General features: G+C 47.5%; 1 protein-coding gene across 2 annotated transcripts in view; it reads left to right on the top strand.

The window, feature by feature from the left end:
* ENOX2 (ecto-NOX disulfide-thiol exchanger 2) overlaps positions 1-21,858 on the top strand; it is a 38,704-nt gene extending 16,846 nt beyond the window's left edge. For both annotated transcript variants that reach the window (XM_077309278.1, XM_077309279.1), the window contains exons 6-15: positions 2,025-2,258; positions 3,955-4,167; positions 6,970-7,076; positions 10,122-10,233; positions 13,179-13,357; positions 15,027-15,134; positions 16,573-16,617; positions 19,729-19,837; positions 20,767-20,852; positions 21,339-21,858. In XM_077309278.1, coding sequence (XP_077165393.1) covers positions 2,025-2,258; positions 3,955-4,167; positions 6,970-7,076; positions 10,122-10,233; positions 13,179-13,357; positions 15,027-15,134; positions 16,573-16,617; positions 19,729-19,837; positions 20,767-20,852; positions 21,339-21,473 — 1,328 coding nt within the window. In that variant the 3' untranslated portion in view covers positions 21,474-21,858. The remainder of the gene's footprint in view (positions 1-2,024; positions 2,259-3,954; positions 4,168-6,969; positions 7,077-10,121; positions 10,234-13,178; positions 13,358-15,026; positions 15,135-16,572; positions 16,618-19,728; positions 19,838-20,766; positions 20,853-21,338) is intronic.

Below are 21,858 nucleotides of genomic sequence, written 5' to 3'. Positions count from 1 at the left end.
AAGTAGTGCTGATGTGGGCAGGAGTGGGAAAGATCTGCATGAGGGGTGTGCAAAAAATTTTTTTTTCCAGTTTGGGTCTATTGCAGTGGTCCCCAACCATTTTATCACAGGGGACCAATCAACGCTTGACAATTTTACTGAGGCCCGGTGGGGGGGGGGTAGTTTTTTGCCAAGTGACTTCACCACTGCCGCCTGAGCCCCTGCTCTGCTTGCTTTCCCACCGGCACCCCTGACTTACTGCCGCTTGCTGGGGGGTGCTGCCAGCAGGAGCTGTGCAGTGCCATGCCGAGGGGGAGCCCCAGCCATGGTGGCTGCTGGAGAACACCAAAGGTGAGCTGGCGGCAGAGTGGAAGGGCAGCCCCCGAGGCAGCAGCCGGGGAGGTGGACGAGGAGGAGCCACGGCCCAGTACCGACTGATCCACGGACCGGTTTCTGTCTCCGGACCGGGGGTTGGGGACCACTGGTCTATTGCACTCGGGGGGAAAGTCAATGTTTCCTAAAAATCCCAGGTATTCAGAGCTGGGATTTTTCAGAAACAGAATTTTTTCAGGTCCAATAGATCTGAAAAGGATTTTTTTTTAAAGCCTGCCTGACACAGGGGCTGACTTGGCTTCTCCTGCAGTGCAGTTAAAACCCTGGTGCAGGAGAAGCTGCCCCCCAGAACTGTTTGGGGAGGTCTCTCTCTGTCCTGCACAGACTCAACTAAATGGCTTCTGCTGGTGGGCAGTTTAAGTTGCTACTAGCAGAAGAAGCTTCATGCAGGATCTATGTGGGACTGGAAGGAATCTGCCTCCCCTCTGCAGGTCCAGCTCCAAAGGCTTCTGCTTCCTCAGATCTGCAAGGGACTGGGAGAAATTTCTCTCTGCTGCATACAGATCAGAGAGGATCAGCTAGGGCGGCGGGAAGTGAGCTCCCATCAACCCTACTTGTTGGTATAGCTGAATATCTCTGAATAAAAGCTGGAAAAAATTGGTTTTTATTAGGATCAGCTAAACTGGTAGCTGAAACAAATTTTCTAATTTGTGTTTGGCTTAGAAAATACCAATAAAGTATTTTAAAAGTATTTTTTGGCTTGTTTTAGTCAAATGCATGCCCCTAATCTGCACTCTCCTATCCATGATGCAGTGGGTTCAAAACATGAAACAGTAAAGGTTGCCACATTGCCCAGCAAAAAACAGAAGGTACATGAAGGCAGCACAGTGCTATGTGGAAGTCAGGGAGAAGAAGAAAGTATGTAAGCTGCTTCAGGTCTGTGTTGAGGGAAAAGGTGGGCTATAAGTGGAGTAAATAAAATGAAGGGGCCCTGCCTTGTATTATTGCCCCAGCCAGACCAGAACAGACCGGAACACTCATGCAGAAGTGACCCCTGTCCAGTTAACTTGGTGATCATGGAAGGCCGAGGTGGCCAGTGCCGTGGAGCGGTGCCAGTGCCAGCACTGCGCCTCCTCGCCATGGTGCTGGCCGCCTCAGCCTTCCATGATTGCCAGCGTGCCAGAGTGTGCAACCCTACCACCCCCTTTGAGTCACCGTCGCCACCACAGGAGTCACAGTGGCGGGAAGGTTGAGAACCTCTGCCCTAAATTGCATGAGAACCCCATATCTTTAGGACTACCTCCCCCCCCCAAGAACATTAATATCAGGCAGTCTGTGTGCTCAGGATCCCTGGCCCCAATGAGATAAAACTGACCTCGACCAGAGCCAGGCCTTTTTTGGCCCTGGCTCCGGTCTGGTGGATTGCTGTGCCTTAAGAGATCAGGGTCTTCTGGAGCTGTTCTGCCAGGCCTATGCTTTAGGCCAGGCAATAATATCATGAGATGCCAGCCTCCCTGCTAGAGACATCCATCAACAGGAACCCCTCCAAACTCTGATCTGCAGGGAGACAAATAACAGGGGGCAGGTTTTATGAAGGATTTCCTGTTTTATTATTTTATTCCTTACTATGTATTGTTTTAAAATGCTGTTAATGGCCGTGAGCTAACAGGGATGGGGTTATATACAAATAAAATATTCATTCATTCATTCAGGCTATCGGATCCGGTTGGGTTCCAGCACTGATAAAAAAGACACTGGGCGCCTCCATGTGGATTTTGCTCAAGCTCGGGATGACCTCTATGAATGGGAATGCAAGCAGCGGATGTTGGCCCGCGAGGAGCGCCATCGCAGAAGAATCGCAGAGGAGCGGTTCCATCCTCCCTCCCCACCCCCTGTTGTCCACTATTCAGACCATGAATGCAGTATTATTGCCGAGAAGCTGAAAGGTACTTACCATGTCAAATGAAGTGTCCCATGGTCTGCTGCATGCTGGCTGAGGACATACCCTCTCCTGGCCTCTGCAAGGAGAAAATTAGTCATTTTATTCATTTATTTTATTTTATATAATAATAATTCTTATCCATCCATCCATGGTTCCTCTATAAATTTGTGAAAAAGCCTGGGTGTGGAACATGTCCAGCTGTCCAAGTTGGAATACGGCCAATCAGCAATGCTGATTGACCCTGCCCCTACAGCTCCCTCCCTCCCTCCCTGGACGCTAGCCACGTTCCTCTCAGACACGCCAGAGACAGAGACACACAGAGCCCTGCCAGACGAAACACGAACCCTCATTCCCTCCTATCGCTCCTGCTGTGAGGGAGGCAGAGAGAGACACAGAGAGAGCTGTCCCAAGCTACTGACAGAGACACAGAGAGAGCCGCCCCTGCTGCAATGGAGGGAGAGAGAGATAGACAGAAAGAGCTACCCCAAACTGCACACCAGCCCTTCTTCCCTCCTACAAACCAGCCCTGATTACCTGCTATGCCTCCTGCTGCAAGGCACACTGAGACACGCAGCAAGAGGGAGAGAGAGACACACAGAGATCTGCACCTCCCGGTGTCTCGTGGGTCCTAGCACCCATTGTATTCTTGGTTGCAATGGGCTTTCTTGCTAGTCTTTTCCCTCTTAATAAAACAGTAATGGGTGTTGGGGTGGGCTCAGTCCGTGATGAGGAAGGGCAACAATTGGTCCCATGGCCCTGGACTGACAAGTGGAGGGGCCAATCGGAAGGCGTGAAGCGCCTTCTGATTGGCCCCTCACCAGGACAGACCAAAATTCCATCCAGCCAGGGACAATCTGGAGAAATGGCTGCCAGTCTGCTCCTGACCACCAAAGGGAGAGGAGGTCAGTAGGGCTGCCGAGGGGAATGAGAACAGAGGCTTGGATAGGCTGCTCCATCCCTTTTCGCCCCAAGGCTGTCCTAACTGTCATGTCCAACTGCAAATTGCCTCAGAGCCCTGACAGAGCTGCCAGGAGTCTGCAGAGTGCTCCCCCTCCCCCCCTTCAGGCCTCCTGCGAAGGAGCCTCTGACAGGCCCTGACTGAGGGAAGGAGGCCTTTCCAAGAGCAATGCAGGGGAGACTGAGGGCCTTCCTTTTGAGGGGGGGGGAACTTTCCCCTTCTGCCAAACAGTTGCCTGACAGGGAGGCCACAGAAAAGCCCCTTCTCACTTAAAATACTGCTCTGCCCGGAGGTTAGACACAGCCAAGCCATGTGTCTTTCTTCTTTGCAACTCTCTGCAGGTTTGAGGCCACTGCACAGCGTTATTCTGCAGAGGAAACTGGCTCTTTTGTATCCTGTTTCATCTGCACAACAACCCTGTGCAGTAGGCCTCAACATTCAACCTCATGCCCTTACAGACTGGACAACTTCCTCTTCCCACTGCCAAGCTCTAGCGCCCGTTGTATTCTTGGATACAACGGGCTTTGCCCCTAGTATATATATTATATAGAAGAAAATTCTCATATGCACTTCCTTGAATGCTGAGTAGCCTATTTGGTGTGTGAGGATTTGATCCCTTTGTCAGATATAATTTGTGATGACCCTGCATTCATACTCTATATGAACAGGTTTAAAAAAATTAATGTACTTCGAGGGGGGGCATCAGTGTTTCACATCTGACTGTTTTCCTCTCTTGATACAGATGATTCCAAGTTTTCGGAAGCAGCACAGACACTGCTGACCTGGATAGAACGTGGGGAAGTGAACAGACGAAGTGCAAACAACTTCTATTCCATGATTCAGTCAGTCAATAGCCACATTCGCCGACTTATGAATGAGAAAGCTGCCCACGAGAAGGACATGGAGGAAGCCAAGGAGAAATTCAAGTTTGCACTCTCGGGGATTCTTGCCCAGTGTAAGTTTGTGGCTTGGAACCAAGGCTCCAAAGTCCGCCCTAATGGGAGTGTAGCATTTCTGCTTCATTTTTCCTGCTGGAAGGAGTGTTTGTGTGTGTTTGTGTGAATGAAAGCGAGAGATCTAGATCCAGACCATACAGTCCCTTTATGAAGAACAGAATTTGTTCGTCATTCGAAACCCTTCCAAATAACAATATAAATAGCTCTTAGATCAAAGGAAGGCTTATGTCCCAGTTGTCTTTTTTTCTGGAAATTAAATATGTAGGACAAAGGGGAAGTAGAGCTGTGCCCAAGCTGCTGAGGAATTTGTGCCTAGGGGCTACCAATGAGCTAGAGCAGCCCTCCTCTGGTTACAGCATCCAAGGCAATTAGAAAGTGAACACATGTGAAGTTGCTTTCTACTGGGTCATACTGTCAAGGTCAGTATTGTCTGCACTGACTGGCAGCAGCTCTCCAGGGTCTCAGGTTGTGGTCTTTCATATAATCCACTACCTGATCCTTTTAACTGAAAATGATGGGGATTGAATCTAGGACCTTCTGCGTTCCAAGCAGATACTCTAACACTGAGCCATGGGCCTCCACAAAAGGCGAAGAGCTGGTTGTTATACTCCACTTTTCTCTATCAAAAGGAGTCTCAAAGCAGCTTCCAATTGTCTTCCCTTTCAGGTGAGGTATCAGATATTACTGCTCTATCAGGAGTCTCAAAGCGGCTTCAGTCGCCTTCCCTTCCTCTCCCCACAACAGACACCCTGTGAGGTAGGTGGGGCTGACAGAGCCCTGATATCACTGCTCAGTCAGAACAGCTTTATCAGTGCGGTGGTGAGCCCAAGGTCACCCAGCTGGCTGTATGTGGAGGAGGAGTGGGAAATCAAACCCGGCTCACCAGATTAGAAGTCCACGCTCCTAATCACTACACCAAGCAATACTTCTGAACATTATCTGAGGGTAGCTTCTAGTTTTGTGAGTCTGTTTCCCTTCTGTGTACCCACACAGGGAATCGGATTGTAATTTCTCTCAGCAGATTCCCTTCCTAGTCTTACCTTTCCACAGGCTGCTTCTTTGTTCACAATAGCCTTGTACTTTTTGGAGATTGTTGAGGATATAGGCAACAAAGGTAGGTTTATGGCCAGTTATTCATCTACTTCAAGTCTCTGCAGGTCACTTTTCTAAATGGGAGATTTAGTTCAAGGTAATGTAATATTGCTGCATTCCCTTACGTTCACCCCTGGAATGTTTACTGCTTTTCCACAAAACTTAGGTGTGCTCAGCATTTATTTAAGTTTTTACATGACCATATTGCTTATCGGGATAAGACCACATTCACATTTAATGCCCTTTAGTTCTCTTTTCACTGGCAGTCTTCAAGCAAAGGTTGGATACACACTTTTCTTGGATGCTTTAGGATGCTTAGGGCTGATCCTGCGTTGAGCAGGGGGTTGGACTAGATGGCCTGTATGGCCCCTCCCAACACTATGATTCTATGATTATTTTCCTTATTCTGTGGAGCCAAGTGATTAATCAGCTAAGTCTCTGGAGACAGCAGCATTACACTGAGTGTGCAGCATCTTGCACCTGGAGGAGCCAAGGGCCCTTGATCTTCTTGCTTAAAAAGTTACTTCATTATGGAAAACTGAGCAAGTAGGATCATTGTTCTCCCAAGGTGAACCAAGGCAATTCTGTAATTGTGAATTCTTGTGGTCTGTGTAGCTTGGATTTTAGTTTTATTTCTGTTAATGTACAACTAATACTTGGTCCGGGAAGTCCAGAAGAAGGTATGGTATACATTTCAGAGTAAGTAGTTACTGAGGGAACATGAGGAATAAATCCTCAATCTGAATCCCGTCACGATGTTGGCACTAACCAGTGTGTAAGCTGCATAAAGGTAATTATTCCCTAAAAACAACCATTCCCTTTGGCTTGAGCAGTGGAAAAACTTTTGCAGGAATAGGTTTTTTTCTCGTGTGGAGTCTTATTTAAAGTTTGGCCAGAGTTTGCAGGAAGGGGCGGTGTCTTTTATTCTACCAGATATGAGATAGCACATCACATTTACTAGGTTGGTATCAAGGCAGTTTATGTTTTGTTTAAAACGGTACATCAAAATTTAATACCAGACATTTTGTGGTTTTGTTGACTTTTATAAACTGCGTATTTGCACATGTACAGGTTTTGCATGATTTCTAAATGCCAGGGTGAAAAAAGAACTGAAGTCTACCTCCTGGTTACTGGAAATCAAACTCAGTTTCCTCTGGCTTTTTAAAGGTGCACTGTGCATCAGCTTTCGAGCTTGTCTTTGCAGCAGTGAGCCTTAGAAACTTAATTTTTTGAAAGGAAAGCTAAGATTTGCAGGAGTTGTTCTTTGTGTAGAATCAATTTGCAGTTACCCTGGAATAAACAGTTCTGAATATGACCCTGTGATTGTAATTTGGAGGACTTTACCTCTAGCCAAACGTCTGGTTTTGTATCAGTGACTTGTTTTTCCCCTTGAGTTTCCGGAGAAGCCCCTTTCGGGGTACTGTGATCCTCCTCATCAAGACATTTTCCTTCATTGGTCTGGGCACTTCTGCCCGACTGGGGGGAGGGAGAGAATCAACAGAACTTACCTGGTGTCTTACTTGCTCCACAGTCTTGGCCTCTGAACCTGCATCTTTCTGGGCACCATCTTGGTTGTGGCCTCCTCCCACTACAAAGTCATAACAAACAGACTGCCTATTTGAACCCACTCTCTTACTCCTGTACTCCTTTCTCTTGCCCTCTCTGGATGATATTGTGTCCTGGTTTTGCCTGCCGATTTGAAACCACAGTCGAACAGATAGTGGCCGTGTACCATTCTGCCTCCAAACAAAAGGCTTGGGACCATTTCACGAAAGCGCAGCGTAAGAACATCAGCGTATGGTGTAAGCAAGCTGAGGTTGGTACCTTCTTTTATGTTTTGTTAGCTCCTTTTGGCCTACAGGCTTGCTCATCAGATGGATTATTCTAGTCCTACCCTGAAAGGTGAGTTGCAACACAGGTGAAGGTAAGATCGCACTCAAATGCAAATCTGGAAGGTTGAACAGCCCATCCTGAACACTGCTGGGAAGAATGTAGGAATAACAATGGGTTATGAACCAGCAATAAAATCCTATGCAGAGGTCAAGCCCCATGATTTCAGTGGGCTTGGAGTGGAGGAATGCATAAGATTCCACTATAATTGCCCCGTTAATTATGCATCTGAACTCCAGCTTAAACCTCTCCTGGCAATTAACCTCCCCCCCATATGTATAGTTGAAGAAATTCTGTTTCATTATATCTGAAGAAGTGTGCTTGCACATGAAAGCTTGTATCTTGAGTAAAACTTTGTTGATCTTAACGGTGCCAGGGAACTCAAACTTTATCCTGCAGCTTCAGACCAACACAACTACCCACCTGAATCTAGGACCCCATTGTAAGAGCTAATTGGAGCAGTGTTAAGAAATGCATGGCATGCAAATTTGTGATGCAACTTTGTTTTGTAAAAACTGGATTTGGGCTTTTCCCCATTCTTCCAACCATGTGGAGGAATGATGCTGAGCTTAGGTGTATTTATGGATACTGTAGACCAGGGATAGTCAACCTGTGGTCCTCCAGATGTCCATGGACTACAATTCCCATGAGCCCCTGCCAGCATTTGTTGGCAGGGGCTTGTGGGAATTGTAGTCCATGGACATCTGGAGGACCACAGGTTGACTACCCCTGCTGTAGACAGCTCCTGAAGTGTGGAAAGAAGTTGAAGCAGAGGCTGGATATGTGTAAATAATTATTCTGAATTGCAATCACCATTGCACTTATACATCACCCATAGGCACTGAGGTACAATTGGTCCTTCTCTCTTGCCCCTGAAGGTACCAGATGGACAGCTGTCAAGTATGGTTTTATAACGCTCTGTTGCTGAAAGGGTTGGAGTCCCTGATCCATCAGGGGCTGTCTAAATTGACAATCCCGGGTGATTGTGTGAAGTCCTTGCTGTAGAAGTCTGAAAAAGCAGTACTGAACATGCCATGCATATTTTGAAGGAAGCCCCATTGGTAGTGATCTGTGCAGACATTTGATAACAGGGTTGGATTTCCTAACGCTTCAGGAAATGCTAAAGCCGAACAGACCCATTTTGAGATGCTTTGAAAATTTTCACTTCTGTGCTTGGCTTGCAGAACAGGAAAAACATGGAACCAGCATACTAAGGAGGCTGAATCCCTCTTTCCCCTTTCACCCAAGTTGCTCTGGGAATGGCCTTGGATAATGGGTTGGGAGACCTTGATGTCCCTTTTTGCTACAGGAGAATGTGTTTGAACCAGAAGGGCAGTTTTATGGAGGGGTGACTTGACTTGCATCCAGCCTCAGATATCTCAATAGCAGTGTCTGCTTTCATACAGTGCTCATAATTTTCCTGAATCACCTGGTGACAAATTGGCCTCTTTTTGTGTCCATAAGAGGTGCAAGCAGCAAGGCTTGTGTAATTCTTAGCAGACCAATTTTTTTTTTAGGTTGGGGTACCTTCAGATTGTGGCACGCATAGGTCAGATAGGATGACAAATAGTTTAATAAATTGTGAGCACTTCTAAATCCTGGTTTGCGTTCACAGAGAAGGAAACTAGATGAATTAGGAGCAGGAACTGAGCTTGGAAAGATGAGTTTGTGTCTCTAGTCTTGAGGAATTTGCCTGCATGAATGTTACCACATTTGCTTCTGCTCCAACCGCTCCATCCATCATAGAAACTGCTCCATCTTTTGAAAACAGAGCAAGAGAATAACCTCAGTATATCATCCAAGGATTCTGCTGAATATGGAAAATGGACAGGGAATATATTCCCTGGGTTAAAAAGTTCAAATAGAACAGAATTAATCTGAACAAGCCCTGTAGGCATAGCTGGATGGTGTTAACTATGTTTGTGAGAACAAATGCTTACCAAATATTAAAGGTTGCCAGTGGTCCGCCTTACGAGAGATGAACAGGTATAATAAACCACAAACAGGTTATAGATCAGGGTGTTTGACAGGCTCTCTTAGCTCACAGGTAGGATAATGCAATATTGCTACTCGGCATGGACTGCCACCAAGGATCTACAGGTTTTCCCTCCCCATCATGCCAGGTATTCAGGTAGGTTCTGACATGGCTTGGAGTTGAAGTTTGGTGCAGGAAATGAAATATCCAATGGGAGGATGAAGGCTCTTCCCTAGTAGTGTTTGGGGGACTTAGAGATGGAAGAAGTTGACAATAAAGAGTAGGATGTCCCAAATACTCTGGTAACAGAAACAAGCCCTTCCATTCAGCCCTGGTGATCTCTTCTCTCTCCCCTCCCCCCCCCCAAGTTCTTGTGCCAGCTGCTAGAGGTATCCTTTGTTAGCTCCTTTGGTGCTGAAGCAATGGCTTGAGAGACAGGAGAATTGCTCACCCTGGTGTCCATGGAACACGGGGAGATGCTTAGTTTGCATCTTCCTGCATGGTTTCTCAAAGGTGACAGGCTGTCCTTTTCTGCACTTGCACATGATTTTTATAGGCGTGGGTTTCCTTGGTGCTCAAGGTGTGAACCTGAGAGCCTTTGGTTAACATCTTAGGTCTCTGATGGATTTGAGCCATGCTTTCAGTTTCTGACTTTCTCACGAATGTAATGATGAAGAATACAAATTATTTTGCACATCACATGGGTTACCTATGTTACTGTCCTTATCTGTGGGCAGGAAGGGAGACATCTAGCATTTTGAGTGAAAAGGTCCCATAAATCTGTGAGTGAATGGTGTAGATGTTTGTGTACTCTGACCATGAAAATAGGGAAGGCTGGTGGTTGTATACCTTGGACAGTTACATCTAACACGTAGTCCTTAGACTTCTCCCCTCTAATTTTTTAACCCTCCTACTTCTTGCAGGTTTTTAGCTGCGAGGAGCACACGGAGTGAATAACAACACTTTTATATTTTAAAAAAATTCCTTAAATTCTAGGAAATCCGTAACATTCACAACGATGAGCTGATGGGCATCCGACGAGAAGAGGCGATGGAAATGTCTGATGACGACACGGAGCCATCGGAGACCAAAGAGACAGAAGAATCGGGTATGAAAAGGATTTGTCAGTGTTTGAAATGACGCTAGAATTTTCTGATTCAGCATGGGCGGGCTTCAAGTTTACTGCCATAGCCACAAGGATCTTCTACAGCAGCTGTCCCCAACCCCCGGTCCATGGATTGGTCCCGGTCCGTGGTTCCTCCTCGTCCTCCTCCCTGGCTGCTGCCTCAGGGGCTGCCCTGCCACTCTGCCGCTGGCTTACCTTTGGTGCGCTCCAGCGGCCACCATGGTTGGGGCTCCCCGTCGGCGTGGCACTGCCCAGCTACTACTGGCAGCGCCCCCCAGCGGACAGCAGGAAGTCAGGGGCACCGGCGGAAAAGCAAGCAGAGCAGGGGCTCAGGCAGCAAAAGACTACCCCTCCCCAGTAAAATTGTCAAGCATTGACCAGTCCCTAATGATAAAAAGGTTGGGGACCACTGTTCTACAGGATGCCAGTGATTTGCTGCACCCCCCCCCTAAACTGGCATGACCTATTAGTACAAATCTCCATCTGTTATTACAGATCAGTAATTTGCGTATCGAATCCTAAAAGACACAAAGTCCTGGCCCCGGGCAGCCAGTGAATCCAGAAAATGGGCTGTTTATCCAGTAGGTGGCTCCGCTTTTCCCTAAGCCAGTGGTCCCCAACCTGCGGGCCGCGGCCCGGCGCCGGGCCGCAAAGGCCATGGCGCCGGGCCGCGGCTTCCTCTCCCCGCCCCCCCCCCCGCAGTAAAAAACTTCCCAGGCCGCAAGCTTGCGGCCCGGGAAGGTACTTACTGCGGGAGGGCGGGGAGGGAATCAGGGCCGGGCCGCGCCCGTGCAGGCCGCGCCCGCTCGGCCCGATCCGCGGGTGCGGCCCGATCCGTGGGTGTGGCCCGCGGGCGCGGCCGGGCGCGGCTCGCGGGTGCGGCCCACGGGCGCGGCTCGCGGGCGCGGCCCGATCCGCGGGTGCAGCTCGCGGGCGCGGCCAGGCGCGGCTCGCGGGCGCGGCCCGAAGCATGGGCGTGGCCCGCGCGGGCGCGGTCCCTGCGGGCGCGACCCAATGCCCTGCCGGTCCCCAGCCTAATAAAGGTTGGGGACCACTGCCCTAAGCAATACCATCCACCTGCAAATCGTCTAAAATGTTTTATTAGCACAGAACAAGGACTGAAGGTGGAAACAGAGCAGGTAACTCATGCAGTGAGTCCAACTGAAAACTACACTTCAAATCACATGCATAGCACACACTCATCATTAAGGGCTGAGGTTTTAAAAAAACACCAATTTTTACCGATGGGGATCACTGAGACCAATCCCAAGGACAGTTAGTATAAATGTACAGAGAACTCAAAACAAAGACAGGGCAGACAACTGGGGGGGGAAAACAGCAATCGAACCACAGGGCAGAGGTCTAGCTATGCATTAGGATCAAGGAATTAATCATGTAGTCACAATGATGCAGATATATGCATAAGCCATACATAAAAGGGGACGATCCACAGGTACAAATTCATAAAGAAGAGAGTATATCCTGTCCGCCCACACTTTTAGGGGCCAAGAGACTCTTAGCCTCTTTGTCTCACTGGGGTTTGCTCCTCTGCGCTCCACTTTGCCACTGGTCTTTACCATCCCACATAAATTGTTGTTTGATGACGATTATGATGCCGATGGTGTTTTAACTGATGCTGTGAGCCGCCCTGAGTCCATGCATGGGGAGGAGGAGTATACATCTAAAAGGGCCTGTTTGGCAATCAGGAGCCGGTCCATCAGGACTGACAGCCGAGACGGCATACAATGAACATAATTACAGGTGCTGTTGCTGGTGGGAATTAGAGAGGCAAGCTGTATGGGGACTTGGGAGGGAAGCTTGGCCCCAGAAACAGCCCACCCAGAACTCCTTTCCAAGTTCCTATCTGGCTTTGTTAACTTGCCAGACAGAGTTCCATAAGCATGGTAGGCAGCAGCCAGCAGTCGTGGGGGGTGAGTGGCAAATGGTGATGTAAAAGTGGTATTGCTAGATCTACAGGAAGTCGCCTTCTGAGTTCAGGACATTGCAGCCGGTCCTTTGGGAGGGAGAAGGACAGCAGCGATGAAATCATACCCTTCAGCCGTCAGCTGGGGAGAACAGAAAGGTGGGCTGGGCATTGGGGTGAGTGCACCTCTTCCTGGGCCACCCTTGGCCTGTTGGAGAGGTGTCAGTGGACTGATAGTGCTGCTCTGAGCAAGAGAGAGGGAGGCAAAGCACTCACACAGAAAGACAGGGAATGGCAGGCCTGGTGATTGGAACTCATTGAAACTCAGGCAAAGCTGGGCAGAGCATCAAAAGCAGAGTTCACATTCTGGATCATCTTTTAGAAATACGTGGCAGGCCTGAGAAAGGCCAGGCAAGTTACCTTAACTGGGTTTTATTTTCATTTTATTATATTTATATGAAAGACCAGTCTCAGCAGCAATCTTTCCCATATTTGTTTATTTTCCACCTTTCTCCCCAACAGGGAGCCAAAGCAGCTTCTATCAATTCTCCTTGCCTGTATTTTATCCTCACAACAACCCTGTGAGGTCAGGCTGGGAGCACCTGACGGGCCTAAAGTTACCCGGTGAGCCTCCGTGGCAGAGTGGGGGTTTGAGCTGGGCCTCCCAGGTGCTACTCTGATGCTTTAACTGTTGCAATGCAGTGGCTTTTCCCTGTGCTTACTAGGCCTGGGAAAAGAGAGGTGCATTAGCATAGATCAGGGGTAGTCAAACTGCGGCCCTCCAGATGTCCATGGACTACAGTTCCCACGAGCCCCTGCCAGCGAATGCTGGCAGGGGCTCGTGGGAATTGTAGTCCATGGCCATCTGGAGGGCCGCAGTTTGACTACCCCTGGCATAGATCCTTGGTTGCTCTTTGTTTAAAAAGGCATCCAGCTCCAAAGCTTAAACACGTCCAGTTTCACTCTAAGCGGTCACCCTGCCTCTTTCTTTCCCCATTCTCAGCTTTGATATCACAAACAGAAGCTCTGAAGGAAGAGAATGACAGCTTACGCTGCCAGATCGATGCCTACAGGAACGAAGTGGAGCTCTTGAAGCAGGAGCAGGGCAAAGGCCGTAGTGAAGACCCAACAAAAGACCAGCAGCTGAAACTCCTCCAGCAGGCTCTGCAAGGCATGCAGCAGGTACAGAGGCAGGCAGGTCCCACCCACAGCAGCTCTGGAAGGGTGGCCGGTGCCATACAGATCTCTCTGTTGAGCTTTTCTCCCTCCCCCTCCCCCCAAGTCTAATTGCAATGAAACTTGCAGTGTACCCAAACTGCCTTTCTCAAGTCGCATATAGGAGAAATGTGCATGCCCATGAAAGCTTGAACCCGGAATTAAACTTGGTTGGTCCTAAAGGTGCCACTTGACTCAAACTAGGTTCTCTAGAAATGCACAGTTATTCCGGAGTAGAGCAGACCCTGTAACACAGCTGGTGAGGCTTCATGAGCATTTAGAAGTGCCCCCAAATTCCCAGTAATTGTTTCAGAAATTATTTCTCCACCCTCTTCTCTGGACTTACCCCTTGCCTGTGGCCTGAGCTTGCCCAGCTGCACCACCCTCAGCCCTCCAGAAGTAGTTTTTCCCCTTCAAATGGCTCCACCCTTTCTCCTTTGTTTATTCTTTTATCTGGAGTTGTCAGAGCCTCCTTGTGATCCTTCTTTCTTCTTCCTTCACATACCTCAAAAGTCACCTTTTTGTAAAGTCTTTGGCACAAACCATTACTCTGCATCCCTTTCTGAAGCTGAGCTGCTGAGCCCGTAATTGAACGGAGAACCCAAAAGTGGCTTGCACCATTCTCCTACTTCCATTTTATCCTCACAACCACAACAGGTTGGGAGGGTGTGAACAACCCAGATCACTCTGTTGCTTTTTCCCTCATAAGCCTCACCTAAGTTTTTTTCTCTCTTCGTTGCCTGTGTTGTGTTAAAGGTTGGTTCAGGGAACCTGTTTACGTTTCACTCTGTAAAGTGCTATGTATATTGATAACCATTCACTTTTGGGATGTCCTTTACTTCTGAATGTCATTTATTTTTTGCATATCCCACCCATGTGAGCAGGTGCCAATTTCCAGAGCTCCGTCATTCCTACAAGCAAGGGCCATGTGACCGGACTATACTACTATCTTCTAGCCATGCAGAATTCAGCAGTATGTTGCTGGACCTAAAATGCCCAGTTCAGGCAGCTCTTGCAGAAGTGCCTTCTGTGGTCTTAAGACAGCATAAGGCAGAAAAGCCACAGGTGTGACCCCACCTCCCAAGACCAGATGTATAGATTTGTATCGGGTTGATTTTGACTCTGTTTTGTTATCTCCTTTGCTTATATTTTGAAAACTGTGTGAAGACCCTTTAAAAGAAAGCCAAGGCAATTTCACTTGTGCACAAAAGCCATGATGGTATAGAATAATTGCTTTTGTAATTGAAATGTGCTGCATGTCTCATAAATAAATCGTTACTCTTTGTATTGAAGACATGTCTCTGCACAAGTTGGATCTTGTTCCAGTTCAATGGGGGAAACAAAAAAGAAGACCCAACCAATTCTCCCTCTAGGAAGGGTGTCCCAAGTGGGTTACGACTTAACACTCACTTCACAGGGCCTCTGTCTTGACTGGGGGGGATGATCTCCCCCCCGTCCTGCCTGCTGTGCAATGACAAGAGTTCCTCCAGATCCCCTCCTAACAGGCTAGTGCCATGGATATTCCTGTCCTCCCTTCCTTAGGTAAAAATTGGAGAGTAGGTGGCATGTCCTAGAACTGTCAGCCAGTCCATGTCCCTCCAATAATACAAGCCCTGCTATTCTCCTCTACCCCCAGCATCTTTTGAAACTCCAAGATGAATGTGAAAGAAGACATGCTGAACTGGAAAAGGCCAAGGAAGAAAAATTTCAGCTAGACACATTGATAGCAAGCCTGAGAGAAAAGGTAAGAATTTCCTGACTGTGCAGGCTCCCTTCTGGATATATTCAGCTAATGCTGACTTCCTTTTGCACACTGTGTGTGATAATAACCGCATTCAAGAGCCTGGCCCAAATATCTGGTACTGTTTAATATCTGATACCATCTTCATCTGCTTTGAATGAAAGTTGTGTGTCCCTCCTATTTTTAACCAGCAGTTTTTAGACAGGGTCTGATGGAGGATTTCCCCCAAATCTGGTTGCAGTTTTTGCTGGTTCTTCCCCTCCTGCTACAGACCCCCAACGAGTCAGAAGTCTCTAGCAGGAGGGGAAGAACCAGCAAAAACCACACTCCCTATTCGGGAAAATCCTCCATGAGAAAATCCCTATTTGGGGAAAATCCTCCATCAGATCCAAGCCCCCTACAAGTGGTGTTTTGGGAGGCATTTTGGCCTCAGCAAGACCGTTTATGCACTGGGAACTTCACTGCCCCAGATCCTGTGCAGGAGCACAAATCGGGTCCGGATGAGGCACACCAGACAAAATGCTCCTCCATGTCGGTGCAGGAATAGGTGAGGCAACCTGCCACAACTAAAACTCCAGCCTGCAGCCCAGCATGAAACCTCCAGTACATAAACGGTCCAAGAGGAGGATGGGAGGGAATCCAGGCCCTGCCAAAACAGGCTCAAGTTTTGCACACACACACAACCCCCCCCCCACACACACACACACAATCTATATACTACGAACAGAATGAATGAACCAAAGAAATCGGAACATGTATAAGGCTGCGAGAGGATTCAAGTGTTTTGCATGTCAAAAGCCCCTACAGTCACAGGTCAGAGTAAACTGTGTTGCAATTTCACATCTGCCTGTCTTTGTGTAACCTTTCTCTATGTAGCTACCCTTGATTTTCCCCAGTTACCAATCAAGTCTTACAGTGGCATCCTAAATGGATTTACCCCTTTCTCATTCCATTGAAGTAGTCCATGGGCTTAGATGGGTTGGACCCTTTTTGGCATGGCACTGTCACGTTGCTATATGTTGGGAACATACTTGAGAAAAGCCTCATGTAAGACTGCCAAATCATAACAGTAACATGCTACCATGTCTCTTCTAGTAATGTAACCATATTCATTTGGACCGTTTATGCACTGGAGGTTTCATGCTGTGCTGCAGGCTGGAGTTTTAGTCATAGCAGGTTGCCCCACCTCTTCCTGCACCCACCTGGGGGAGCATTTGGCCTGGTGCACTTCATCCAGCCACTATTTGTGCTTCTGCACAGGAGCTGGGGCAGTAAGTTCCCAGTGCATAAATGGTCTTGGTGCAGCAAAATAAAGTCCATTTTTAAAGCAAAAAGAAAGTATCGTAGCTTCAATTTGTTTGTGAGCCTCAGCCCATTTTATAAGATTCATGAAATATTGCTGGGACTATGACTGACTTTACCTTTCTCTAACCAACGATAGCAAGAACTGGCTGCTGGGAAAGACTCCAGTGACCACCAGGACCACGTAAGTGATTGGGACTTCTCTAGAGCTTTTTGAGTGGCAAAGACTCCTGAATATGGGTTCTTACAGATTGGACAATGAAGTGTTTTAAATTAACATCACCTCCTGCACATTGAGGAGAAAAGCACAGCGACAGCTGTTTGATGCACAAAATAACTTGATGCTGTTTTCTACTTTAGATAAGATGCCTTCGGCTGCCCTTTGGCAGTTTATCCTTCTCTGAAGTGCCGAAGACCAGCTGTCAAAAGAGGGTCTCTTGTGAATAGCTGCTTGCTAACTCAGACATTTATAATACGGTTCTCCCATTTGCTAGATTTTTCTACGACTGCTAGTTAACTACTAAAAGCCTTCAAACCTCATTTGGGGTTTTATTTTGTTTATTTTTTGGGGAATCATGTTCCTCAAAGGGAGAAACTGCCAAAGGCCAGGAGAAGGAAACTTTGCCAAGAATTCTTGGTTGGACACAGCCCTTCAAATATTTAAACCAGGGGTAGTCAAACTGCGGCCCTCCAGATGTCCATGGACCACAATTCCCAGAAGCCCCTGCCAGCATTCGGGAATTGTGGTCCATGGACATCTGGAGGGCCGCAGTTTGACTACCCCTGATTTAAACCTTAAAATACTCAACCTTCCAAATATCTAAAGGTAGCAATTATGTCCCCTCTCAACCTCCTTTCCTCCAGGCTGAACATTCCTAAGCCTTTTCTCATAGAGCTTGGTCCACAGGCCCCTGATCATGTTTGTCACTGTCCTCTGAACCCTCTCAATTTTGTTCATGTCCTTTTTGAAGTGAGGCCTCTAGAACTGCACACAGTGCTCCAGGTGGGGTCTGACCAGTGTGGTATACAGTGGGACTATGACATCTTGCGATTTTGATACGATACCGCTGTTGATATATCTCAAGACTGCATTTGCCTTCTTTACCGCCACATCACACTGTGTGCTCATATTTAGCTTAGTCCATAAGTACCCCAAGACCTCATTCACACACACTGCTACTCAGAACTGTATCTCCCATCCGGTATGCATGCTTCCCATTTTTGTTACCCAGACGTAGAACTCTGCACTTACCCTTATTGAACTGTATGTTATCCTCATTTGCCAACTTTTCCAGCATCTTCAGATCTCATTGAACTGTATCTTCTGGGGTGTTCACTATTCTTCTCAGTTCGGTGTCATCTGCAAATTTAATGAGAAGTCCCCCTACCCCCTCATCCAGAGCACTGATAAAAATGTTGAAAAGTACTGGACTTATTACCAAGCCCTGTGGCACCCCACTACTCATCTCCCTCCAATCCAATCCAATCCAATGAAATACCCTTCCTGATATTTTTCTAATAATTTCCTTCTGTGTCCTGACTGGCTCATCTGCAGACCTCATGCTCCTTCAAACACCTTCCGGAGGCAATCAGGGAAGTATGCTCAAAGGGACAGGAAGTCTGCAGCTGAGCCAACCAGACAGTTAGTTCCCTCTCATCTCTTCTTTAGAAAGTTGTTTCCCTTCTCAAATAAAGATAGTTATTCTTTAAGCAGCTAGTGCTCTATCCCGCCTTTGCATATTTAAATTCTGGCGACACTAGAAAAGCGGTGAGGGGGTCCTCAGAGACCCATGGAGTAGAGATGTCTGGATTCCCAAGCTGTAGCACAGACAGTAGGGAGAAAGCCAACCTTCGTAAGCTGCTAAAGAATCCTGTGAGAAAGGAAAAGGTACAAGTTCATGGCCCAACAGAATATCTTGACTGCAGAAATAGCTAGGAGGTGGGGAGGGTTACCAGGTTCCCTCTGGCCACTGTGGGGGTTGTGGAGGTTGGGTTGCCAGTTCCCGGTTAGGAAACACCTGGATATTTGGGGGTGGAATCTGAGGAGGACAAGGATCTCAGTGTGGTATAGGGCCATAGAGCCCATCCTCCCAAGCAGCCAACCCCTGCAGGGGAACTGATCTCCAAGGGAACCAATCAGCCAGTTTATGTGAATAAGTCAGCATCCAGTTTTATGTTGTGAAATCTATAGTCTTACATGAGCATTCTTAAAATCAGAGTCCAGGAGCGCCTTTAAGACCAACAAAGATTTATTCAGGGCATGAGCTTTCGAATGCAAGCACTCTTCCTCAGACTACATCAGTGGTCCCCAACCCCCAGTCCGGGGACCGGGACCGGTCCGTGGATCAGTCGGTACTGGGCTGCAGCTCCTCCTTGTCCTCCTTCCCGGCTGCTGCCTCCTACCACTCTGCCACCGGCTCACCTTTGGTGCTCTCCAGCAGCTGCCATGGCTGGGACTCCCCCACAGCGTAGCACTGCGCAGCTGCTGCTGGCAGTGCCCCCCAGCAAGCAGTGGGAAGTCAGAGGCACCAGCGGGAAAGCAAGCGGAGCAGGGGCTCAGGCGGCAGCGACATCCCTCAGCAAAAAACTACCTCCGCCCCCCGGGCCTCAGTAAAATTTTCAAGCGTTGACCAGTCCCTGGTGATAAAAAGGTTGGGAACCACTGGACTACATGATCGTGGGAATATATAGCAAAAATATATAGCAAAAATTAGTTCTGTTACATAAGTAAACTGTGTCACACATGCAAATACAGCCAATGATAATTCTTTGCCAAAACAGCCAATCAATCCCCTTGAAATTCAGTTGTTGTTCACACAAACATGGGAGAAATAAAACTGTCTGTGACAGTGATCAAAGGCTTCCACACCACCATATGTTGCTTGCCCCATCTGTTCCCATACCAATGTGAAACTTTCTTACAAGGTAATAGCCGGGAACTGTCTTATCCCAAGGCCAGGGAGGAAACTCAACATTCCACAACATTACGATTACTTTACAGTCACATTATCACAATATCACAAATAAAATAAATTGTGAGGAATATGGATACACAAGTTGAACAAGGTTAGCATGAATAGTGACTTAAAATGTATTTTAAATTTCCAGCAAACAAGAACAAATGCCTCCCCTTCTTCATCTTTCTCCCTCCATGTTTATCCTGTACTTTTTTTGCCAGTTGCTGAAAGGACCAATGTGGTGCACATAGTACAGGGTGTGAATGAATTCACATATCGCTGTGTTATTGGGCAATAAATATTTGTGCCACAAACCAGTTGCTTGTCATTGTCTCCAGGTCAGCCACTTGTCACCAGTTTGCTCATTGAGCCAGGAGAAGGAGAGCATGCTTGAAAGAGGACTCCCCAGCAGCCCGATCAAATCAGAGAGGGAAGCATTACTAGTGGGTAAGGACCACAGCCCCATGGGTCTTTCATTCCACCCTTGGAGATGGGCCAGTTCCATGACCCTGGTGGGAAAAACCTCTGTTGTAATTTGAATTGTGAGCAATCCAAATTAATTATGGACTTCAGTCCTTGTAAAGGCTCTTCCTTTTCTCCAGGATGAATTTTCCATGCAGTTAACTCTCTGTTGTAGAATGGGAAAAATGGTGGGGTACTGACTTAAAGTCAGTTTTAAGGGCTAGTATCTTGTGATCCAAGAGCCTCTTGTGGCGCAGGGTGGTAAGGCAGGTGACATTCTGTCTGAAGCTCTGGCCATGAGACTGGGAGTTCAATCCCAGCAACCGGCTCAAGGTCGACTCAGCCTTCCATCCTTCCGAGGTCGGAAAATGAGTACCCAGCTTGCTGGGGGGTAAAACGATAATGACTGGGGAGGGGAATGGCAAACGACCCTGTATTGAATCTGCCAACACGAGAAGGCCTCACCCCAAGGGTCAGACGTGACTCGGTGCTTGCACAGGGGATACCTTTACCTTTTTATCTTGTGATCCAAAGTTCACATCCTGTCAGTTATATCCCATGGCAATACTCGTAAGCTGCGAATCCTTTTGTCAGCTAGCCTTTTTGAGGGCTCTGGAATTTTTTTTTATATCCATATGTCTAACATGGCGACTCATTCTTGACCTTCAGTAGATTTGTCTATGAAACAAGATATCTGAATGTTATGGCATAAGAGGTGGAGCTCTTGCTGAGAACATCTTACATTAAACATGTGCTGTTAGGGCATTTTTAAAGCCACATCCCATAGAATTTTCCTGGGTCCCCTTTGCTGCTCTGTGTACAAGTGCTGTCATTAGAGATGAATGCTGATAGTGTACTGACACCGAGAATTGAATCCAGCACTGGGAGTAACGACAGCAATGTTATTTCTATAGGGATCATCTCAGCCTTCCTGCACGTTCACCCATTTGGAGCAAGCATTGAATACATTTGTTCCTACCTCCAGCGGCTTGATAGCAAGGTACGTCAAGGTCTCTGGCCCCAAAGAAATAAAACTGACCTCAACCAGGGCCTGGTCCTTTTCAGCCCCGGCCCCGGCCTGGTGGAAGGTTCTTCCTGACAGCATACCTCTCGAGACAACAAGTCCAGTCAACATACTCTGGAACACAGTTTTCCATCTTTATTGACAAACCAAGAGTCCTTTAGCTTTCGTACTTGGCAAGCAAGAGCCTTTTATAGCACAAAGGCCGACCCAGCAGAGTGTGGAGCTAGCAGTTCGCTTCAAGCAAAACTGCTACCTACTGCAAATGAGCTAATGTGATTAGCTGCAGTCCCTCACCACCCAGGCAAGGAACAGACAAAAAACAACAACACTCAAACAGCCCACACTCACTGCAACCTGTACACCCTCACACACTGCCCTCACAGACTTTCATATCTTTTGCGTGAGAGTGTAATTATGTTGCACTGAGCTCTTCTTCTGTGACGCATTGCTTTAACTTTGTAGATCTGTGCCAGCGAAATGGAAGCCCTCATGATGCGACTTCAGCACACCTTCAAGCAGGAGATGAGTGGTGTCGGAGCCAGCCTGGAAAAAAGGTGGAAGTTCTGCGGCTTTGAAGGACTGAAGATGGCAATGTAAATTTGAAACTCTGGGCTCCGGCAGTCATCCTGAGTGTGCAGACTGAACAAGCTTTCGGTCCTGCTCCAGGACAGATTCATCCATGATGCAACCACTATCTCCCCTTGTAGAACCGCTTCAAGAAAACCAGGGGCCAATTTGTAAGGGCTGTAATGTTCCTATTTATTTTCCCCCCTTTTTGTACTGAACTGAGCTCTTCAGCTGGGGGTATCCCAGTGTGTTCCCTGGTCAGTTCTAACACCGCTGTTTGCATCTTTGATACTTTTTTCAAAAAACACTGTAACACAAAACATTGTAATAACAGATTTATACATGATGTCCTCAGACCTGTTAAAATGTTTTTACTTTGACAGCAGCTATAAAATCTGAGTAACCACAGAAGTAA

This window comes from Paroedura picta, chromosome 13 (genome assembly GCF_049243985.1).
Source record: "Paroedura picta isolate Pp20150507F chromosome 13, Ppicta_v3.0, whole genome shotgun sequence".
In the NCBI taxonomy this organism is placed as follows: domain Eukaryota; kingdom Metazoa; phylum Chordata; class Lepidosauria; order Squamata; family Gekkonidae; genus Paroedura; species Paroedura picta.
This window is presented reverse-complemented; position numbering and strand designations above follow the sequence as displayed.